The sequence below is a fragment of the Perca fluviatilis genome, chromosome 9, assembly GCF_010015445.1.
Source record: "Perca fluviatilis chromosome 9, GENO_Pfluv_1.0, whole genome shotgun sequence".
NCBI lineage: Eukaryota > Metazoa > Chordata > Actinopteri > Perciformes > Percidae > Perca > Perca fluviatilis.
Window position 1 is genome coordinate 4,081,746 of NC_053120.1, and position 20,905 is coordinate 4,102,650.

The window sequence follows — 20,905 nt, forward strand, 5'->3', positions numbered from 1 at the left end:
GGAGCCTGACCTCTGCTGCGGGCCGAGAGTCTGGAGCATCTTCAGGTACTGGAACACTAAATGGACGACCTGCACACAGACAAAAATATTAAGTAATTTAGAAAAAATGTACAACTAAGTTGAATATATTGAGAACAAAAGGAGAGATACACATATTTTTAGAAAAAAGTCAAATATTTTGTCTGTTTCCTCCGTCCCTCCGTGTCGTTTCTTTCTCTCTATCTTTGGGAAATGAAGCTGTGTTCGGAAACGTCGAGATCTTTACACCATCTGACGGAAAACTAGGGTTGGGCATCGAGAACCGATTCCTACTTGGAATCGGTTCAAAAATTACGATTCCATCGTTTCTTTATCGGAATCGTTTGGAGGATTTGGTTTCAGATCTGATCACGGGTTCCAAATTTAACATGCGCAGGTTTAGGTTTCCGTAGCGACCGTGTGCTCGTTGTCTTGCAGCCGTGGAGCAGAGTAAGCGGTGCTCTGGTGGGGCTTTATTTTACGTAGAAAAAGCTCCGTCAAATCGGAATCGAGATGAGATGAGAACCAGAATCGAACGGAAGAATCGGAATTGGAATCAGAATCGTTAATATCCAAACGATGCCCAACCCTACGGAAAACAGTAACTGGGAAGCCGAAATTCCACCGTGCACGAATGCGGCGCCTTCTGGTTTTGTTTCGTCGTCCGCCAATGCGTCATACCACACCGGGACCAAGAGAAGCGGTGCGTTTTTCTTGCCTGATTCGAGCTCTTCCACTCCCTGCCGGGCCTGTTGTACCAGGGCTCAGGGGAGCGGCTTTGAGCAGAGGCATCAAACACCTGCGTGAGCGAGAAGCGAAAGTTCTGTCCAATCCCACGCTCTGAGAAAGACAGACATGTGCATGTTAACCTGGTAGAAGTTCTGGTAGCCCTGGTTGGTGAGGGTGATGGAGATGGAGAAGATGGAGTAGGTGGTGTTCTGGTCGAAACCCGTCTCGCTGTTTCCTCCCAGAGCCAGAGCCCAGCACCTGAAAACACACACACACACACACACACACACACACACACACAGAAACCGACACGCACAGGCACAGACACACAGCCACACACACACACACACACACAGACACACACACACACACACACACACACACACACACACACACACAAACAGAAACAGAAACAGACACACGCACACACACACACACACACACACACACACACACACACACACACACACACACACACACACACACACACACACACAAGGCACAGACAGACAGACACACACACACATAGAAACAGACACACACGCAGAAACAGACACACACGCACAGACACACAGCCACACACACACAGGCACAGACAGACAGACAGACACACACACACAGACACACACACAGACACACACACACACCCACACACAGAAACAGACACACACGCACAGACACGCGCGTACAAACACACTGCACACACACACACACACAGACACACACAAAGCACACACACACAAGGCACACACACACTTACACACAGAAACCACCAACACCGGCGCCACGCTACACACAAGGCACACACACAGGCACACACACTGAGTCCCGTGCACTTATTTAACATTTACTGTCAGTTAATTTCTCGGCGACTCACTTCTTCCTGAGCAGAGACAAGATGCTGCCGGTGCCTTCGTGTCCAATCAGCCAGGAGATGTAGTGAAGAGGCTTCACTCTGACAACAACAAAATAAAAACACACAAACTGAAACTGAAGGTGCGCAATTACCCACTAACGTTACAATTCAGCTTGTTTCTCCACTGCCGACTGCAGCGATCTCACTTAATACTGGACCAATGTCAAAGATTGTTGTTCATATCAGTCACTTAGACACAAAAACATAGGATAATAGGGTCCAGGTTGAAAAGAACTAAAATTACCCTTTAATCCAGCTTCTTTCATTTTTAAACCGGCATATTTTTTTTTTATACATTAGTCATTGGTGCAGAGTTTTAAAGCTGTGTTGGAGTCCCACTCACCGGTAGTGCTTCACCTGTGGCGGTACGGCCCAGCTGATGGTCAGAGCGTGAACCTTCCTCACAGGGACAACTGCAACACACACGTTAACGTATGAGCATGTAGTGTTAGATGTAGGGCTCTATGTTGCACCCAGCGCAGCACAGCGCAAAGCCCGACGCACTGACCCCTTTTTACCGCCCATCAAACTAGCAAAAGTGGATTTGGACACGCCCTAAACGCACCTGCCCCAGGCGCTCCACACCGTGCGCTCAGATCGTTAAACCTGTAGTCTGGTGTAACCGAAGCGCGTTTCCAGGATAAAGCCTGAAATCCAGCGCAGATGTCAGGCTTTGCCCTTCACCCTAAACTCTCTGTGTGTTGCTGTTCTCAAAAACAACAACAACAACAACCTTCGAGCTAGCGAGCTACACGCTGAAAATTGCAAATTTGGAAGAAGATTTGGACGGTGTAATAAGGCAGGCCTGCTCGGTTCTTTCGGGGAATGACTGTAAAGATTTACTAAGAATATGTTTAGGGCGTTTCCTCTCTAACTGGGACGTGTTAGCATGTTTGTTCATCAGTTATAGAAAAGTGTATTACAACAGGCCAGGTAAAGACACAGATGGAGAGCCATCCTGCATATACCGAGGGTTATAGGATTATTTTTCTAAGAGTAAAGGCTGTTTTATGCTTCTGCGTTAACTCCACACCGTCGCTCCTACGGTGTCGTGACCCTTTCGGAGTTCTGCGTCGGGGTTGCTTTGCATCGCGGTGCATTTCACCGCCACAACGCTAGGGGGTGTCGCCTGTGTCTGTGTCGCTCACCACCGAAACGCTACTCAGAATGGCAAACACCCATAGACCTTCGTGCTAAAATATTAATCTTATTTGTTTGGCCTTTTCTTGCTTAGATTTTGTAAAAAGTATCGAGAAATAGACGCAGTAAAATCCATGATTGAGCTAGTTACTGTAACCAGAAAAATAAGCCTGAGGTTATTTGCGAGGTGTCTGCCAGCCAGTTTATGTCATGTTAGCAAAGCTAACTTTAGCACAACTGCCCACAAAGTACCGCTTGCTGGCGAAGTGCTCATTTCAAAACATTACTGACATATAGGAACTTTACAAACAGATAATCCAGTTAAAGTGTGTGTGCGTAATTGTCATTGTCATTGTAAAATATGTCTGAGTTTATTTGCAGAGCAGATGTCAGTGAACTAGCATGTTGCTACTCCCCACATTAGGCTGCTGGAAACACCCACTATCAACACACAGGACCAGTCGACCAATCACAGTCCTTGCTATCTGCGTCGCCTCGACGCAAAGTTAAAAGAGGGCTCGGAGGAGAGCTTGTGGTGACGCAGAGGGGTCTGCGGGGGTACGCTGTTGATTTGACGCAGAAGCATGAATCAGCCCTACTACTACTACTACTACTACTACTACTACTACTACTACTACTACTGACCTCTGTAGAGTTTGTTGAAGGCTGGTGTGTCAAACGGCTGCAGGAGGTGAGAAAAGTCGGCTCGAGGTTCTCCGCTGAAAACAAACAGAAATAAAAGTTACACACACACCTGTTTTCATTTATTTAAGTCTTTGTGTGATTATCATTATATGTACTGATCATCAATAGCACATAACACACACACACACACACACACACACACACACACACTACGTACACCACACACACACTACATACACACTACGTACACTACATACATACACACACACACACACACACACACACACACACACACACACACACACACACACACACACACACACACACACACACACACACACACACACACACACACACACACACACACACACACACACACACACACACGATATAAGTAGTACACTTACTTGTTGGGAACTTTGGTGAAGATCTCTCTCACCCATTCCTCCAGAGTGTCCAGAGTCTCTACACAACAAAAACAGAGTCAGAAGAGGAGAGGAAACAAGAGAGGAGAAGAGGAGAGGATACGAGGAAAGAGAGAAGAAACAGGAGAGGAAACAAGAGAAGAGGAGAGGAAACAGGAGAGCAGAGTAAACAAGAGAAGAGAGAAAAGAGGAGAGGAAATGAAAAGAGGAGCAAAAACAGAAGGAGAGGGAGAGAAGAAAGAAAAAGAGAGTGGAGGAAACGAGAGAACAGAGGAAACAGGAGAGGAAACAAGAGGAGAGGGAAGGAAAAGAGAGGAAAGGAGCGCAGAGAGGAAAGGAGAGAGGAGAGAAAAGAGGAAAGGAAAGGAGAGGAAAGGAGAGGAAAGGAGAGAAGAGAGGAAACAAAAGAAGAGGAAAAGAGAGGAGAGAGCAGAGAGGAGAGAGGAAAGGAAAGGAGAGTAGAGAGGAAAGGAAAGGAGAGTAGAGAGGAAAGGAGAGAAGAGAGGAAAGGAGAAAGGAAAGGAGAGTAGAGAGGAAAGGAGAGAGGAAAGGAGAGAAGAGAGGAAAGGAGAGAGGAGAGGAAAGAGAGGAAAGAGAGGAAAGGACAGCCCTGCTGACAGACCTCTCTGAGCTGCTCTCTGGACAGTTTGTTACCTTTGAAATGAACGGCAAGCGTCATGTAATGAGGAAAGGAAAGGAGAGAGGAGAGAAGAGAGGAAAGGAGAGAGGAGAGACCCTGACAGACCTCTCTGAGCTGGTCTCTGGACAGTTTGTTACCTTTGGACTGAACGGCGAGCGTCATGTAATGAGCCGAGTAGTATCTCTTACAGAAGAGGAGAGAGGAAAGGAGAGAGGAGAGGAAAGGAGAGAAGAGAGGAAAGGAGAGAGGAGAGGAAAGGAGAGAGGAGAGGAAAGGAAGGCAGAGAGGAAAGGAGAGGGGAGAGGAGAGGAGAGTGAATTGTTACCTTTGGACTGAACGGCGAGGGTCATGTAATGAGCCGAGTAGTATCTCTTCCAGAAGTCTCTGAGCCGCTGGTAGGTGTTGATCTGCTTCTCTCTGGGCTCGTGCTTTAATGTCTGAGCGTTACCTGAACAGGAAACACATGGTTAATTAGAAGGGGGGGCGTCAAACACACACCTTTATAACACAGTTTAGAAAGAAAAGGTGACGATTTAATGAATGGAAAAAGTGGAAAAGTGATGATAAGTAAATCAGAAAAACAGTTGGAAGAGCACGACAGTTTGTTTAAGTATTTCTATTCAAGACCATTTAAAAGCTGCATTTTGTCTTTAATTTAACAACAGTTCAGTTAAATTTATTCACAACAGTTGAAAGACAAGTACATAAGTGTAATATATATATATATATATGGCAGATATGTGAAGTGGGACACACTGGTAAGCTGTTTGCTTTCTCCGTAGTGTGTGTGTGTGTGTGTGTGTGTGTGTGTGTGTGTGTGAGAGTGAGTGAGTGAGTGAGTGAGTGAGAGAGAGAGAGTGTGTGTGTGTAAGAGAGCCTGTGTGTGTGTGTCTGTGTCTGAGTGTGACTCTGTGAGTGGGTGTGTGTGAGACTGTGTGTGTGTGTGTGTGTGTGTGTGTGAGACTGTGTGTGTGTGTGTGTGTGTGTGTGTGTGTGACTCTGAATGGGTGTGTGTGAGACTGTGTGTATGTGTGTGTGTATGTGTGTGTGTGTGTGTGTGTGTGTGTGTGTGTGTGTGTGTGTGTGTGTGTGTGTGTGTGACTGTGTGTGAGACTGTGTGTGTGTGTGTGTGTGTGTGTGTGAGATTGTTAAGTTGGCAGAGGTGGAATCAGTATTCATGTTTTACATAACAACCATTTCAAAATAATAACTGAAGCTTGTGTAAAGGGGCCCAGACACTAGCAAGTAATACACATTATAAATACGACCATATTGTTTGGATAACAAGGAACATGTATTGTACTATAGGAACATGCACATATACATGTACTATAGGAACATGTACATATACATGTACTATAGGAACATGTATAACCCTGTTATAACCCCATGTTTTCCCTCAGTCTGTAGATGACTTAGGTGTGTGTATTTGGTGAGGGAGTTTAGGCGTAAGTTAAGTTTTTCAAGTTCTGCGAACATTTTAAGTCTATTTGTAGTCATGTTGTGCATCTTTTTGGTCATCAGGGCCTCAGGGATTTAGTGGCAAAAGGCACAAAAGTTTAAACATTTTAAGAGAGTGTGTGTGTGTGTGTGTTGTGTTCTTACCCCAGCAGAATTTGCCCATAGGGTGTCCAGGTTTAGCCAAACTCCCAAACAGCATCTCTTTACGATGAGAGTCAGACGGCCTCGCTAACTGGTACTCTGAACAGGAAATGAGAAGAAGAGCCACGGAAACAATTAATAAAAAAGTGTGCGACTTGCAGGGATGTAACGATACACTCAACTCACGATACGACTCAGGATTTTAAGTTGACGAGACGTTTTCTCTGGATTCTTTTATCAGAATGAGCTGCAGACAAATGACTGAAAGATATTCCTTCATTTACATAATACAACCTGTGCAAAACAACAGACCTGTCCTCCGATCAAAAGTCACACAGAAACTGTATTATCTTAAAAAGGTCCATTGTGTAATGTTTTGAGTTGATTCTTAGCAAAAACCTCTTTGTTCTTTCACAAATATGTGCTCCTTCATGTGCAATTACTTCCACCAACTAATCAGAGTATTCTCGTAAGTGTAGAATCTGCCAATCAGAATCATTCAGAATACGTACGAGCGACTCGCTTGAACGGCTAGCACCGTGACGAATGCTAGCCGGGAGATTACTCGCGACTGCCGGCTGATTTGAAAAAGCCTGTTGAAGATGGAGGATCACGCCTACTCTCGAGGACATGTAACTAGGGCTGTCCTCGGCTAAAGAACTTCTTAGTCGACTAACACTTATAGGATTTTGTCGACTAATCGAGTAGTTGATTTAATTGACAGAGCTGTGCGCTTTGAGAGGTGGTTAAGTCTGGAAAAGCACAATATAAATGTAGTTAATTAACCATCTGTAAAACTGAGTTTCTCCACAATTAATCCTAAAAAAGCACCACTTTAAATCTTGTGCTTACTAGGGCTGCTCCCTCTTAGTGGATTAGTCGACTAATCGGTGGTTTTGGTCTTAGTCAACTTAGATTTCTTTAGTCCATTAGTCATGTCTAATGCTGTTTTCATGCTGAATGACTTATTTCCAAGAAACGTACGAGCAAATCTCTGGTAAACACAAGAGTTAAAGTGGTGCTTTTAGCACGACTCTTCGCGGAGAAACTCAGATTTACAGATCTGTCGATTAAATCAACTAATCGATTAGTCGGTTACAATTGAATGAGTGTTAGTCGACTAAGAATTTCTTCAATCGAGCACAGCCCTAGTGTTTACCATAAATGTGCCCATAAGTTTCTTGGAAATGAGTAATTAAGCATGAATAAGCATAAAAAATGACTTATCAACTAAAGAAATCTTAGGTCGACTAAGACCAAAACGACCCTAGTAAACACAAGATTTAAAGTGGTGCTTTTGCGGGATTAATTGTGGAGAAACTCAGTTTTACAGATGGTTAATTAACTACATTTATATTGTGCTTTTCCAGACTTAACCACCTCTCAAAGCGCACAGCTCTGTCAATTAAATCAACTAATCGATTAGTCTTTTCCAAGATGGAAAGAGGAGCAAGGGTTTTAAAAAGGGACACCAAAGTTGCCTGCTTTCTTCTCAAAAGGTAATTCAGCATCAACTGATCTCTGAATCTGCTCACGGAGGAAAATATATAGCCTATGCTGTACACATCGCCTTACACAATTAATATGGTACAATATACAGAATAACGATAGCACTGATACTTTACTAACATTAGCTTGCATTCGTTTGGGAACCTGATAGCTGATGTTAGCAATGAAATGGTACCAAAATAATGAAAATGTCAAAACTATTATTACACTGGAAGGAACACTCACGGACAAAGTCGTACTTCTTGGAACAATACGGCCACGGTAGGAGTTAAAATACGCTCGGAAAGGGAGGGGCTAGAAAGTAATATTCAGTTCGTTGTCATATACAATTTCACCACTACATGGGAGAAATATAAAATAACAAATAACAATTTGTAGGGCTGCTCCCTCTTAGTCGATTAGTCGACTAATCGGTCGTTTTGGTCTTAATCAACTTAGATTTCTTTAGTCCATTAGTCATGTTTGATGCTGTTTTCATGCTGAATGACTTATTTCCAAGAAACGTACGAGCTCATCTCTGGTAAACACAAGAGTTAAAGTGGTGCTTTTAGTGTGACTCTTTGCAGAGAAACTCAGATTTACAGATCTGTCGATTAAATCAACTAATCGATTAGTCGATACAATCGAGCAAAGCCCTAACAATTTGATTTCTAAAACAAATCCCACATCAAAATAACTAAATACATATAAACAAATATCTGCTAATAAATAAACAAAGCAGACACAGTGACATCTGAAGTCATCAAGTGAAATCTCAAGTAGATTACGCCCTAGGACATTTAAAAACTGCATCGCAATTCATTTTGTATCTCAACCTGCAATTTCAGTGTTTTTTTTCTAGGTTTGTAGAAGACATATAGCCGAGACACACCAACCAGACGGCCGACCGTTGACAGAAAAGCCAGTCGAGATGATCAGTCGGATCCCAGAGGTCCAAAAAAACTGCCTCGGGACTAGGGCTGGGTACCGAACGTCGATACTTTTATGGTATCGAAAAAAATACTCCAATCCTGTTCCAAAATCATCTGAGCGCGCAAGCTTATCTGTCCTCTATGCATATTGACACAGAGCGGAGCTCCGACCGACACACACACACACACACACACGCGCAGAAGTGTAGACGGAGTAAACTGCAGTTTAGTTGAAGTCACAGAGAGTCACGGTTGGTCTCAAGTGTGGTTACAGTTTTTTAAAACTTCACGCAGACAGCATTTGCTGCGATATGATATTAATGGCGAGCCGAAAGCGATCGCGGTGCTGTTAATGTTACACTTCCCCTTAGACAAGCAGCCACAACGGTGGTTTCTCTGCCCTGGTGACTGACTGACAGGCTGAGCTTGCAAGGCAAGGCACTTTTATTAATGTTACTCTGAGTGAGCAGTTTTACCAGATTTTTTTAATTTTGATAACTGTTTTGATAACTGTTTTGATTCACAATTAAGGTGGAAAATAAAAGCTTTGTGTTTAATGTATTTTTGTTGATGTTGAAATTAATTTTAAAACATATGGTATCGAAAAAAGTATCGTTAGGAATCGGTATGGAAACTGAGGTATCGAAATTGGCCCCGGATCGAAAGATTCTGAACGATACCCAGCCCTACTCGGGACTAGGGTTGGGTACCGAAACTCGGTGCCAATAGGGAACCGGTGCCGACGTAAACGGTAGTAACGAGACCGAATAAGAACGAAAGTTTCGGTGCCTCATTTTGGTGCTTGACTTTACACTACACCTGACAGCATGTAACGTTAGCCTACCTTTAGCTAGCAGCTGGATTAAACACCGGTAAAATGCTGACAGCTAACGTTAAACAGTGTAAAGTGTGACTGTATTTCACTGTGGAGGACTTCAACAGCGGGATGTAACAGTCTGCTCTGCAGCGCAGCAGCAGCTGACGCTGTCGCAATTCATAGATATACAGTAGTAGTACTAGTAGTACTAGTAGTACTATGTTTATATGGTCGGAATTAATCAACACAGACGGTGCGTTCACTCGCAGCTGCCGTTGTCGGGAATTAAACAACACAGACGGTGCGTTCACTTGCAGCTGCCGTTGTCGGAATTAAAACAACAGACGGTGCGTTCACTTGCAGCTGCCGTTGTCGGAATTAAACAACACAGACGGTGCATTCACTTAAAACAGGTTGCCTCGTGGTGCTTTCACAGTAATTGTAAAATACCCTTTTCCCATCTGGGGTTCAACAGCAATTTACTGGTGAAATAAGTTATTGTTATAGTTATTACATTATTATTAAATCTTTAATTTTGACCATGGCCTTAGCAATAAACAAGTCACTGACTGTTGTTTACTACCCTTATTTTTCTTATTTTCTTTTTTACTTTATTGAAAAGTACCGGTTCAGGCACCAGTTCAGGCACCGTTATCGAAAAAAAACCAAACGATACCCAACCCTACTCGGGACACACTGAGGCGACACCGACTTGGGAAACGTAATACGTCTCCATAGCAGCAGACGGCGCTAATCGGTGTCCTCCTTTTTCAATAAAGAAAAACGCTACTTCACATCATTTAGTCCGAGCACACCAACACTCACCGCTGTCCACAGCCTCCACCTCTCTGTCGATGGCGTCTTCTATCATCAGAGGACAGATGAAGAACTGAGCCCACCTGGAACAAAAAAGGAAATAAAAACTGGGTCAGCGCCACTGACAGATAGTCATGATGTCATGAAAATGACGAGAAACTAGGGCAGCTCGATTATGGGGGGAAAAAATAATCATAAATCACGGTTATTTTCGCCAATACTGAAATCTGGATTGTTTAACACTGTTACTCGTTGACTTGTGGAAAGATGTTGCATTTATTGAAGTTAAACAACAGTAAATAAATGTTGGTTTCAACAGATAAAGCTGTGCCGAGTGCGAGATAGGGCCCCTAGTGCGCTTGCATGACTGCAGTGTGAAACCAAAACTTAACGGATCAAATACAAAAACATGAACCTTGGTCCAGACCTTGGTTCGGACTTTCAGGTGTGAAAGCCCCCTAATGTAGCCTCATAACCATTCTGGCTTTTTGTTTCTTTAAAGTGCCCATATTATGAAAATAAATCACTTTTTCTGGTGATTTGGGGTGTTATTTTGTGTCTCTGGTGCTTCCACACACATACAGACTTTGAAAATATACCCATCCATGGTGTTCTGAGTGAGATCTGGTTTCTGAATGTGTCCTGCCTTCAGTCTCCTGGTGAGCTGGTCAAAATCGACACGGCTTTCTACGGCACTAGCCGAAACGAGCTGGCTAACCGCAACCGCTAGCATACTAGCGCTAGCATGCTACCTCGTTCTCAGTAGCAAAGCACTGCTACAACACACACAAGTTCACCATAATCTACCAAAAGAACTACTTCCATGTGCGCCCTGGTTTAGAAGAAGTCTCCCAGCTGATCCTGCCTTGGAACTGAAGTTGGAGAAACAGCCTTTTACAACAAAGACAGTACAGAAGAAAAGAGGTCTCACTCTGTAGCTAAAACAGAGACCTGAACACAGGGTGAAAAGAGGAGCTGCAGCAATGTGCAGTACAACTAAAATATGGTGTTTTTAGATAATTAAACCATGTAAACCTATTGTGGTTCAACCTTAAAATACAATTATGAACCTGAAAATTAGCAGAATATGCGCGCATTAATAGAAACCCTCCTCAAATGAGATCACAGAGTTTGTGCAGCGAAGCGCGGCTCACCTGTCGAGCGCCTCTCTGAAATACTTCCTCTGCACGTCGAACTGGAAGATGGTTCTCTCGCAGTCGGTGGAGGCGTTGTCGCTGCCGCCGTGCTTCTTCAGGAAGGCGTCGAAGCCGTTCTCCGCTGGGTATTTCTCACTGCCCATAAACACCACTGAACACCAGGGAGCAGGAGATGGAGAAAAACAAAGACAAGAAGAAAGCCGGAGAGGAGATTAATAGCCGGAAAACGCACAACATGATTTTCTCAGGTTAGACACTGAACAAAACTATAGAGCTCAACAGGGACCGCCCGCTTTCTTAACCCCCCTGTTGTGCTGGGTCAAATCTGACCCGTTTATAAAATCTTTCTCTATCAGAACTATGACCACATAATGTGTTTTTTTTTTTTTTTTTAACTTTGAAAAAGTGAGAGAAAAAAAACACATCAAAAACATCGCCAAAGGTTACAAAAAAATTTGACAAGAACTTGTTAAAAAATGCGACAAAAACTTGTTAAAAAATGTGAAAAAAAACTTGTTAAAAAATGTGAAAAAAACTTGTGAAAAATGTGAAAAAAACTTGTTAAAAAAATGTGAAAAAAAACTTGTTAAAAATCTGAATTTTTTTTGAACAAATGTGAAAAAAACTTGTTAAAAAAATGTGAAAAAAAAACTTGTTAAAAAATGTGACGATATAAGTTTAAAAAAAACATAAAAACGACAAAAAAACACAATTTAAAAAATGCCCAAAAGGTGAGAAAAACAAATTGGAAGGAATGTGACAAAAAAATTGGAATAAAATCGACAAAAACGTCGAGAAACGTGTAGAAAAAGAACGACAAAATTATGAAATTTTGACCCAGAAAAACACAAAGTCGCACAGTCGACAGGAATACACCACGACGGTTAAAAGACTCGGGCTCCTGAAGTGTTTTTTCCTCGTTCAACATCTCCCTTGACGTTTCATTAAAGGCTGAAATAAAGAGTTTTAAGTCTGGAGCCGAGCCAACCAGCTACGATTTCTATTCAATTTCTACAGTCCACCGAAACAAATATACACATTCTTACTGCCAGTCATCAATGACACAGGGAGCACAATGAAAAGGCATGATGGGAAAGTGTGAGATCTAGAAGTATACTGCGAGGAAAATATTTAAAATAAGACGATAAAGAGAGTCGAAATAAAAGAATAACATTGATAAAGTCCCGAGTGTATTGCACATAACAAATTGGCTAATAATCAAAACCCCTATGGAGGAAATAAAAGGGATTTTTTTACTTCCAGAACCACACGGTTGAGCTCTATAAGCCGAGATGTGTAGATGCAAGCAGCTCTGAGTCAGGATGCAGCTTTAAAAAGGTGGACTCACTGTGCTCCAGGAAGTGTGCGAGGCCGGGCAGGTCGTCAGGGTCACTGAAGCTCCCAACGCTGATGCACAGAGCAGCTGCCGCCTGGAAACACACACAAACACGCACATTTTCAACTTGAATCTACTCGTTCTGCAGCTGCAGACCATCAAGGGCTATTGAGGACACGACAATAACCCCCTTTACAGTTACACTCGATGCCCAAAATTTGACTAACCGACCAAGTTGGTGGATGGATTAAAAAAACTCTACCGGCAACACTAAAAGATCTTCAGTTTACTGTCACAGAGGAGTGAAGAAACTAGAACATATTCACATTTAACAAGCTGGAATCACAGGATTTTTTCAAACAGATTCATCTTTGCAGCTCTAAAGACTGTAATTTAATGTGGCTGTAATTTGTACTGTTAGGAGGAAGTAGGAGGGTTGTTTTTTTGTGGGGGATATTTTAGCAGTTACGTGGTCCATGTTTCTTTTGTTATTGCGTAAGGGCGTTTTCACACCTATAGTTTGTTTGCTTTGGTCCGAATCAGTTGATGAGTTTGTAATAGAGCTTAGATCGGGCCCAAAAAAAATCAAGCCCGACCCTACCCAAGCACGTTGTGTCCGTGCCTGGCCAGGCACATTAACTGTAATTATGAGCCTGATTTAAACCAAACACTTTTCAGAGTTGCTTGAACTGCAGAAATCTGTTTAGAATTATCTTAAAAAAAAAAAGGAGAAGATTCCTGATTGGCCCATCTGAGCTTTCATTTCCTCAAAAGGCAGAGCAGGATACCCAGGGCTCGGTTTACACCTGTCACCATTTCTAGCCACTGGGGGACCATAGGCAGGCTGGGGGAACTCATATTAATGTTAAAAAAACCCTCATAAAGTGACATTTTCATGCCATGGGACCTTTAATGTCACCCACCTGCTTCTCAGAGTTCCCTCTCTTCGTCCTCCCAGCGCTATCCTCGTCCAGCTCATCGAAGTCGCTGTCCTGCTCTTCTTCTTCGTCTTCCTCCTCGTCCTCATCCGAGCCCTCGCCAGAGTCCCCTTCCTCCTCGGCTTTCGCCTCTCCCTCCTCCCGGTCCTCCGTGTCCGCCTTGTCCTCTCCGTCTTCGCTGTCTCCCTGCCCGTCCGCCCCGCTGAAGTCGGAGATGAGGAGCGCTCGCAGGCCGTTGCTCAGCTCGATGTATCTGCAAAGACACGATCAACGTATTCAAACGCTGTGGCTTTACCAAGACTTATCTCAGCAGCTGTGAAGACAAAAAAAGGATGCTTTCCCACCTGTGGTTCAGTTACATTGCTTACCTTCCTCTCGCTGTGTGTGTGCCGTTCTCAAACTCAACAAATCAAAAACAAACTTCTAGCTAGCGAGCAACACGCTGAAAATGTTATCGTCGACATTTTTATCGTGGTTTACCGTTACACCGGTAATCGTTACATCCCTAGATTAAAGAAATGCAAACAACCCAGAGCATTTTTTTCTCCTATCTCAGAATGCATCTGTGGTCAGACGCACACACACACTCACACACAGAGTCTCACACACACAGTCTCTCACTCACACACACACACAGTCTCACACACACACACAAGTCTCTCACACACACACACACACACACACACACACACACACTCTCACTCTCACACACACACACAAGTCTCTCACACACACACACACACACAGTCTCAACTCCACACACACACACAGTCTCACACCCACAAGTCTCCACACACACACAAAAAGACACACACACACACAAAGTCTCTCACACATACACACACACGCAGTCTCTCACACACACACACACACACAGTCTCTCACTCACACACACACAGTCTCACACACAAGTCTCTCACACACACACACACACAAGTCTCTCCACACACACACACACACACACACGAGTCTCTCAAACACACACGAAGTCTCAACACATCCTCTCACTCACACACACACACACAAGTCTCTCACACACACACACACACAGTCTCTCACTCACACACACACACAGTCTCACACACAAGTCTCTCACACACACACACACAAGTCTCTCACACACACACACGAGTCTCTCACACACACACACACACACACAGTCTCTCTCACACACACACACACACGTCTCTCACACACACACACGAGTCTCTCTCACACACACACAAGAGTCTCACACAAACACACACAGTCTCTAACTTACACACACACACACACACACACACACACACACACACACACACAGTCTCTCACTTACACACACACACACACACACACACACACACACACACACACACACACACACACACACACACACACACACACACACACAACTAATGTGAATGTTACATGACTAAAGTTTTTTATTATACTAAATTGCATCTCCCCCGTTACTGGAGCGACCTGTAGAGCGTGTTTTTCTCTCCTATCCCATGATGCACCTGTGGTGCAGCCAGAGTCTGGCAATGTGACACTAACCATACATAACATAAAACCAGACATTCAAACCAGACGCTTTGGTCTCCCACCTGTATTTCTTCGGGTCACTGGGTGAACTGATGATCTCTGCGTCTCCCTGGTCGTCCGCGGCAACTCCTCCAGCTGCTCCACCGTCGCCAGCCGCCACCTGGGCCCTCACTTCCTGTTGCGGTGGCGGTGATGGCGGCGGCGGCTCGCCCTGGTCTGGAGACGATACCTGTCCTTGCGCGCCGCCACTGCTCGCTGACTTGTTGGTCTGAGGCATTTTGACAGAGTTCTCCGGAGTGGCAGCAGCGCTAGACGTGCAGGAGAACACACATTTAGTAATATATAAAATAGTCATGTCATGTCTGATGCTGTTTTCATGCTGAATTACTTATTTCCAAGAACCGTACGAGCTCATCTCTGGTAAACACAAGAATTAAAGTGGTGCTTTTAGCACGACTCTTTGCGGAGAAACTCAGATTTACAGATCTGTCGATTAAAATCAACTAATCGATCAGTCGATACAGTTGAATGAGTGTTAGTCGACTGAGAATTTCTTCAATCGAGCACAGCCCTAGCCACGCCAAGACCCGCCCTACGAAGCAGCTCGATTGGTTGGGGGTTAGGCATTTCACCTGGAGTGGGTAAGGTTAGGATAGCCGATTGGTCAGGTTGATATGACCTGAACAAATGGGGCTACGTTACCTTGCGTTCTCATGGAAGCCTGGCCAATAAATGCTATGCTAATGCAGGTCTTGGCGTGGCCATAGTGGGATTCATAATATCGCCAGCTGCACGGCTTCCGGGGAAGGCTGCTCTCTGTACCCTCACCTAGCTCCTCGATGATCCCTCCTCGCTCCTCGGGGCAGAAATAAGAGCTTCACCTTCACCGAGGAGGGACGGAACAATTTCCGGTTCAGCCGAGGACCGAGGAGTCGAGGAGCTGCCAGATAAGCCACATCGAGAAGCAGCCCTAACCCTCCAGAAAAGGGAAACATGTTGCTACTAGAGCTGGGCGATTTTTTCCCCTAAAAAAACTCGATTTACGATTCGATTAGATTTTTACCCCCTTCCATTTAAAACAAAATAACTGCGAACTGTAAATATATTTAAAAAATATATATTTATTGTATTTAATTAAAGTGCATCAACAAAAACAAAATTGCACAGGCAAACCCTTTATCTAACTGAAAAGTCACTGTGCAGAGTGCAACAAAGATTGTTAAATATCCAAATTATTTATACTGTATTTGGACTGAAAAAAAAAATTTGACCTACCAAATCGATTTTTAATTCAAATCGATTTTTTTCCCAGCCCTAGTTGCTACTGTACACAATGACAGGAGTGTTCCTGTTCCTCTTTCTTTGTGTCTACAGTTTGTGTTTGTGTCTTTCCTGTTTCAACAGGACAATGTCTCTGGGCCGAAAGCCAGCTACATAAAGAAATGCTGCTCAAGTCAAGCCAAGTTTATTGTCTGCAACATGTGCCAGACACTAGGGCTGCCACCTCTTAGTCGATTAGTCGACTAATCGGTCGTTTTGGTCTTAGTCGACTAAGATTTCTTTAGTCCATTAGTAATTTTTATGCTTATTTATGCTTAATTACTTATTTCCAAGAAACTTATGAGCACATTTATGGTAAACACAAGATTTAAAGTGGTGCTTTTGCAGGATTAATTGTGGAGAAACTCAGTTTTACAGATGGTTAATTAACTACATTTATATTGTGCTTTTCTAGTCTTAACCTCCTCTCAAAGCGCACAGCTCTGTCAATTAAATCAACTAATCGATTAGTCGACAAAATCGTATAAGTGTTAGTCGACTAAGAATTTCTTTAGTCGAGGACAGCCCTACCAGACACACAGAGCAATTGAAAATAAGTTTCTCTCCGACCCACTAAGAAATGTACACAAATAAAGATTAAAAAAAAATATAAGTAGCCTAGGCCAATTTGATAACACCTACGTTAAAGCTTTAGTGCGTAGCTTTTGATATTATTGAACGTCTGTTACGTTCAAGCCGTTGCTACAAAGCTAATTAAGACGATCAGCTCCACACAACTCCCTCTGTCTTTCTCAGTACGACTGTGTTCAGAAGATTGTGGCGTGCGGCGACTTTCCCGCGCAGAAACTCCAGTGAAGATAATTAACTCTTCTGAAGAGTCCATCGTGTTTTTTAAATCCTCCGCATCCTCCTTGGCTACTAGCAACTGTAGCCAATGACTTATTTCCAAGAAACGTACGAGCACATCTCTGGTAAACACAAGAATTAAAGTGGTGCTTTTGCGTGACTCTCTGCAGAGAAACTCAGATTTACAGATCTGTCGATTAAATCAACTAATCGATTAGTCGATAAAATTGAATGAGTCTTAGTCGACTGAGAATTTCTTCAATCGAGCACAGCCCTAATTCACACGGTGAAAAGCTGTGTGCTTTCTCTGGTTGCCCCACACCTGTGTACCTCTGGCTGATTGCCTTTATGCGTTTTCGTGCCAATGCTCCACCCAGTGACCACATACAAAAACTGCAGATTAATTAACATCACAAAACAAAACTAAACAAAGTTGCATAATGGCTCCAACACCTGCTATTCTAACTTCTATCCACTATTTCAGAATCGATTAACTGTGTGTCACTCATAAAGTAAAAACATCAAACATTATCTGGTTCCAGCTTCTGAAATGTGACAATTTTCTTCTTTTTAAATATCATCATCAAAGTGAATATTTTAGTTTTTTTTTAACGTTTCTATCACAAAACAAAGAACTTGAAAACATCACCTTGTACTTGCTCTATATGGCTATATATATATATATATATATGGCTGTAATGTCCGGGTGTCCACATATGTTTGACCATGTAGAATAGCTATCTATTAATGTGTATTTGTAAGGAGAGACTAGCTACTGTTGTTATTAGGCCAACGGTACATCGTAAACTACTTTTCAAATATTAACCTTTACAATTGTATTTTGCTGGAACAAATGTAAGCCGATTTATAGAGTACCATCTACTGTTTTAGAAAATACCTAGAGTGAAAAAAAATGTCACGTAAAATTTTGCCGAAAATGAAAATATCGACTTTTATTGATGAAGTTTGGTGGCGCAGCGCCGTCGCGCTACAGAACTCCATGGGACGTTGTGCGTTAACCTTATTGTTTTTATTCAGTTCCTTAATTACTGCCACTTTAAATATGCACTAATGAAGTCAGACCGTTAAACCGGATAGTAAGTTAGTTAATTTAGCTACAGACCGGCTGTAGCTAAATTAACTTAGCTGTATATTAGCTTTCAGTAATCCTGTTGTTGACACAACGCCAACTGTTAAACAGCTAGCTAACGTTAACGTTAGTTTAGCCACGCTAGCTAAAATTCGAGCCGTTAAGCGTAGCCGTTAGCTAGCCAACTACATCTGAACCCTAAAACATGACATCAGTTTAGCCATCTTTACTGTAACACAAGGAGACGCTTACCTTTGTTTCTGCTTGCTTAATGTTGATAGAAGTTTTGGAGTTTCAGTACAGCCGCCTAGCTTCGGTCTAGTAGCAGTTAGCCAAAACAAAGCCTGTGATTCGCTGAGAGCAAATCGATCACAGACAAACACGCCGTCTGATTGGTCGAGTCTGTGACGACAGAGATAAAGTTAGATTGACGAACACGGAGTAGTGATGGTTTTAGTAGTTCTCTCAAAACAACTGGTGTAGGTTGTATTTAAAAATGTAGCCACAAAAATAACCGAATAACTACATTAAATCGTTAAAACATGCAAAAGCTTTAGACTCAGTTACAATTTTTAATTACTTTTAAATTCTGAATGCATGAAAAGTTTTAATAGATTATTTTTTAAATGGTTGGCAAGTAAAACATGAATACTGATTCCACCTCTGCCAACTTAACAAAGAATTAAAAATGTTTAATGTTTTTTTTTATCTTTTGTTGCACACACACACAAAGACACAGACACACACACACACGCAAGCAGGCACACAAAGGCACACACACACACACAGGCACACGCACACACACACACACCCACACAGAGAGTCTCTCTCACACACACACAGAGAGTCTCTCTCACACACACACAGAGTCCCTCACACACACACACACACACACACGCACGCACACACAGTCTCTCACACACAGACACACGTACACACACACACACACAGTCTCTCTCACACACACACAGACACACGTACACACACACAGAGTCCCCCCCCCCCCCCACACACACACACATACATACACACACAGTCTCTCTCTCACACACACGCTACACACTACTGCTTACACACAAAATCATGTTGAAACCTTTCACTCAAATAGCCAAATAACACAACCAATCAGCCAGTTTGGATAAAAGACTACACACCCTTCTCTACCAGAGCAACACACATCTAATAGGGAGGGACTAGCTTTTACTACTCCAAACACAACCAATCAAAATGCTACACCATGTGACACATTTCCTCGCCACTGCCGCACTAAATGCTTGCTCTTGGGAGAACTGTTGGGTCTTTGTAAATTATAGAGTGTGGTCTAGACCTACTCTATCTGTAAAGTGTCCTGAGATAACTCTTGTTAGGATTTGATACTATAAATGAAATTCAATTGAACATACTGTACACTGCTCACATATGAAAACACTAATTGTTTAACTGATCACTAACCAATCATTGCTTTAGTTAGGCCTATCAATAGGTCTGATGAGATCAGGGCCACCCTTATCGATAGAGCTGTAACAGTCTCACATTGTGCTAGAAAATTAATAGTCTCAGAAATAACCTTCAGAAAAGGGGACAGGTATGCAACATTTCATAAAAGCAAATGTACACACACACACAAACACCAAAACACACACAAACACACACACATGCAAGCACACGCGCACATACACACACACACACACACAGAAACACACACACACACACACACACACACAGACACGCCCAAATACAGACACACAGAAACACACAGAAAAACACACACACACACACACACACACACACACAGAAACACACACATGCACACACACACAGACACACAGACACACAGATACCCCACACACACACACACACACACACACACACACACGAACACACACACACACACACACACACACACACACACACACACACTCTGGATGTTTCCTCTCTTCTCTGAATAAGGTGTGTATGAAGACACCTCAGCCTCTGAGGTTTTAAAGTCATGTAAAGGACATTGATTACTGGATAGAGAGCTGATGCTGCAACGTTTCCTCTGCTGATGAGATAAAGAAGTCATGTTTGTTAAAAACAGAAAAATAGCAGCTGCTGATGAGGGTTGTCATGGTAATCTGACAGCTACGTCCTTCCCGGAGATATCAGCCTACGCAGGGGCATCGACAGAGAGGGTTAGGGTGGGCAACAGAGTAGAATCTCAATAAAGTCATATCACACAATTACAATATTAGCTAGTAGAAGTATTTTCTCAAATGCTCTGTCAACTGGAGCCTCATATATAAAATAACTCATGCACAGCACATATACTACTATATATATATATATTTATATATATATACTACTGAGCATTTATTATTGAAGGGAACATTAGTTTTAATGAGTTATGAGTTTACTCTAACTTAAAGAAAAGACTTCTGATAAAACTACACACACACACACACACACACATAAACACACACACACACACACATACACACACACACACAGACACAATCACACAGACACACACACACACACAGTCTCTCACACACACATATATACACACACACTGTATACCCTATA

General features: G+C 42.9%; 1 protein-coding gene across 1 annotated transcript in view; it reads right to left on the reverse strand.

Annotated features, from left to right (window-relative positions):
• The window catches only part of LOC120565914 (nardilysin-like), a 52,072-nt gene extending 33,362 nt beyond the window's left edge, over positions 1-18,710 (reverse strand). Inside the window, 14 exon segments of the mRNA XM_039812032.1 lie at positions 11-69; positions 888-1,005; positions 1,625-1,702; positions 2,007-2,076; positions 3,449-3,522; positions 3,856-3,913; positions 4,839-4,961; positions 6,119-6,214; positions 10,178-10,251; positions 11,323-11,476; positions 12,674-12,755; positions 13,585-13,852; positions 15,186-15,431; positions 18,593-18,710. Coding sequence (XP_039667966.1) covers positions 11-69; positions 888-1,005; positions 1,625-1,702; positions 2,007-2,076; positions 3,449-3,522; positions 3,856-3,913; positions 4,839-4,961; positions 6,119-6,214; positions 10,178-10,251; positions 11,323-11,476; positions 12,674-12,755; positions 13,585-13,852; positions 15,186-15,400 — 1,469 coding nt within the window. The 5' untranslated portion in view covers positions 15,401-15,431; positions 18,593-18,710.
• Between the last annotated feature and the right edge of the window lie 2,195 nt (positions 18,711-20,905).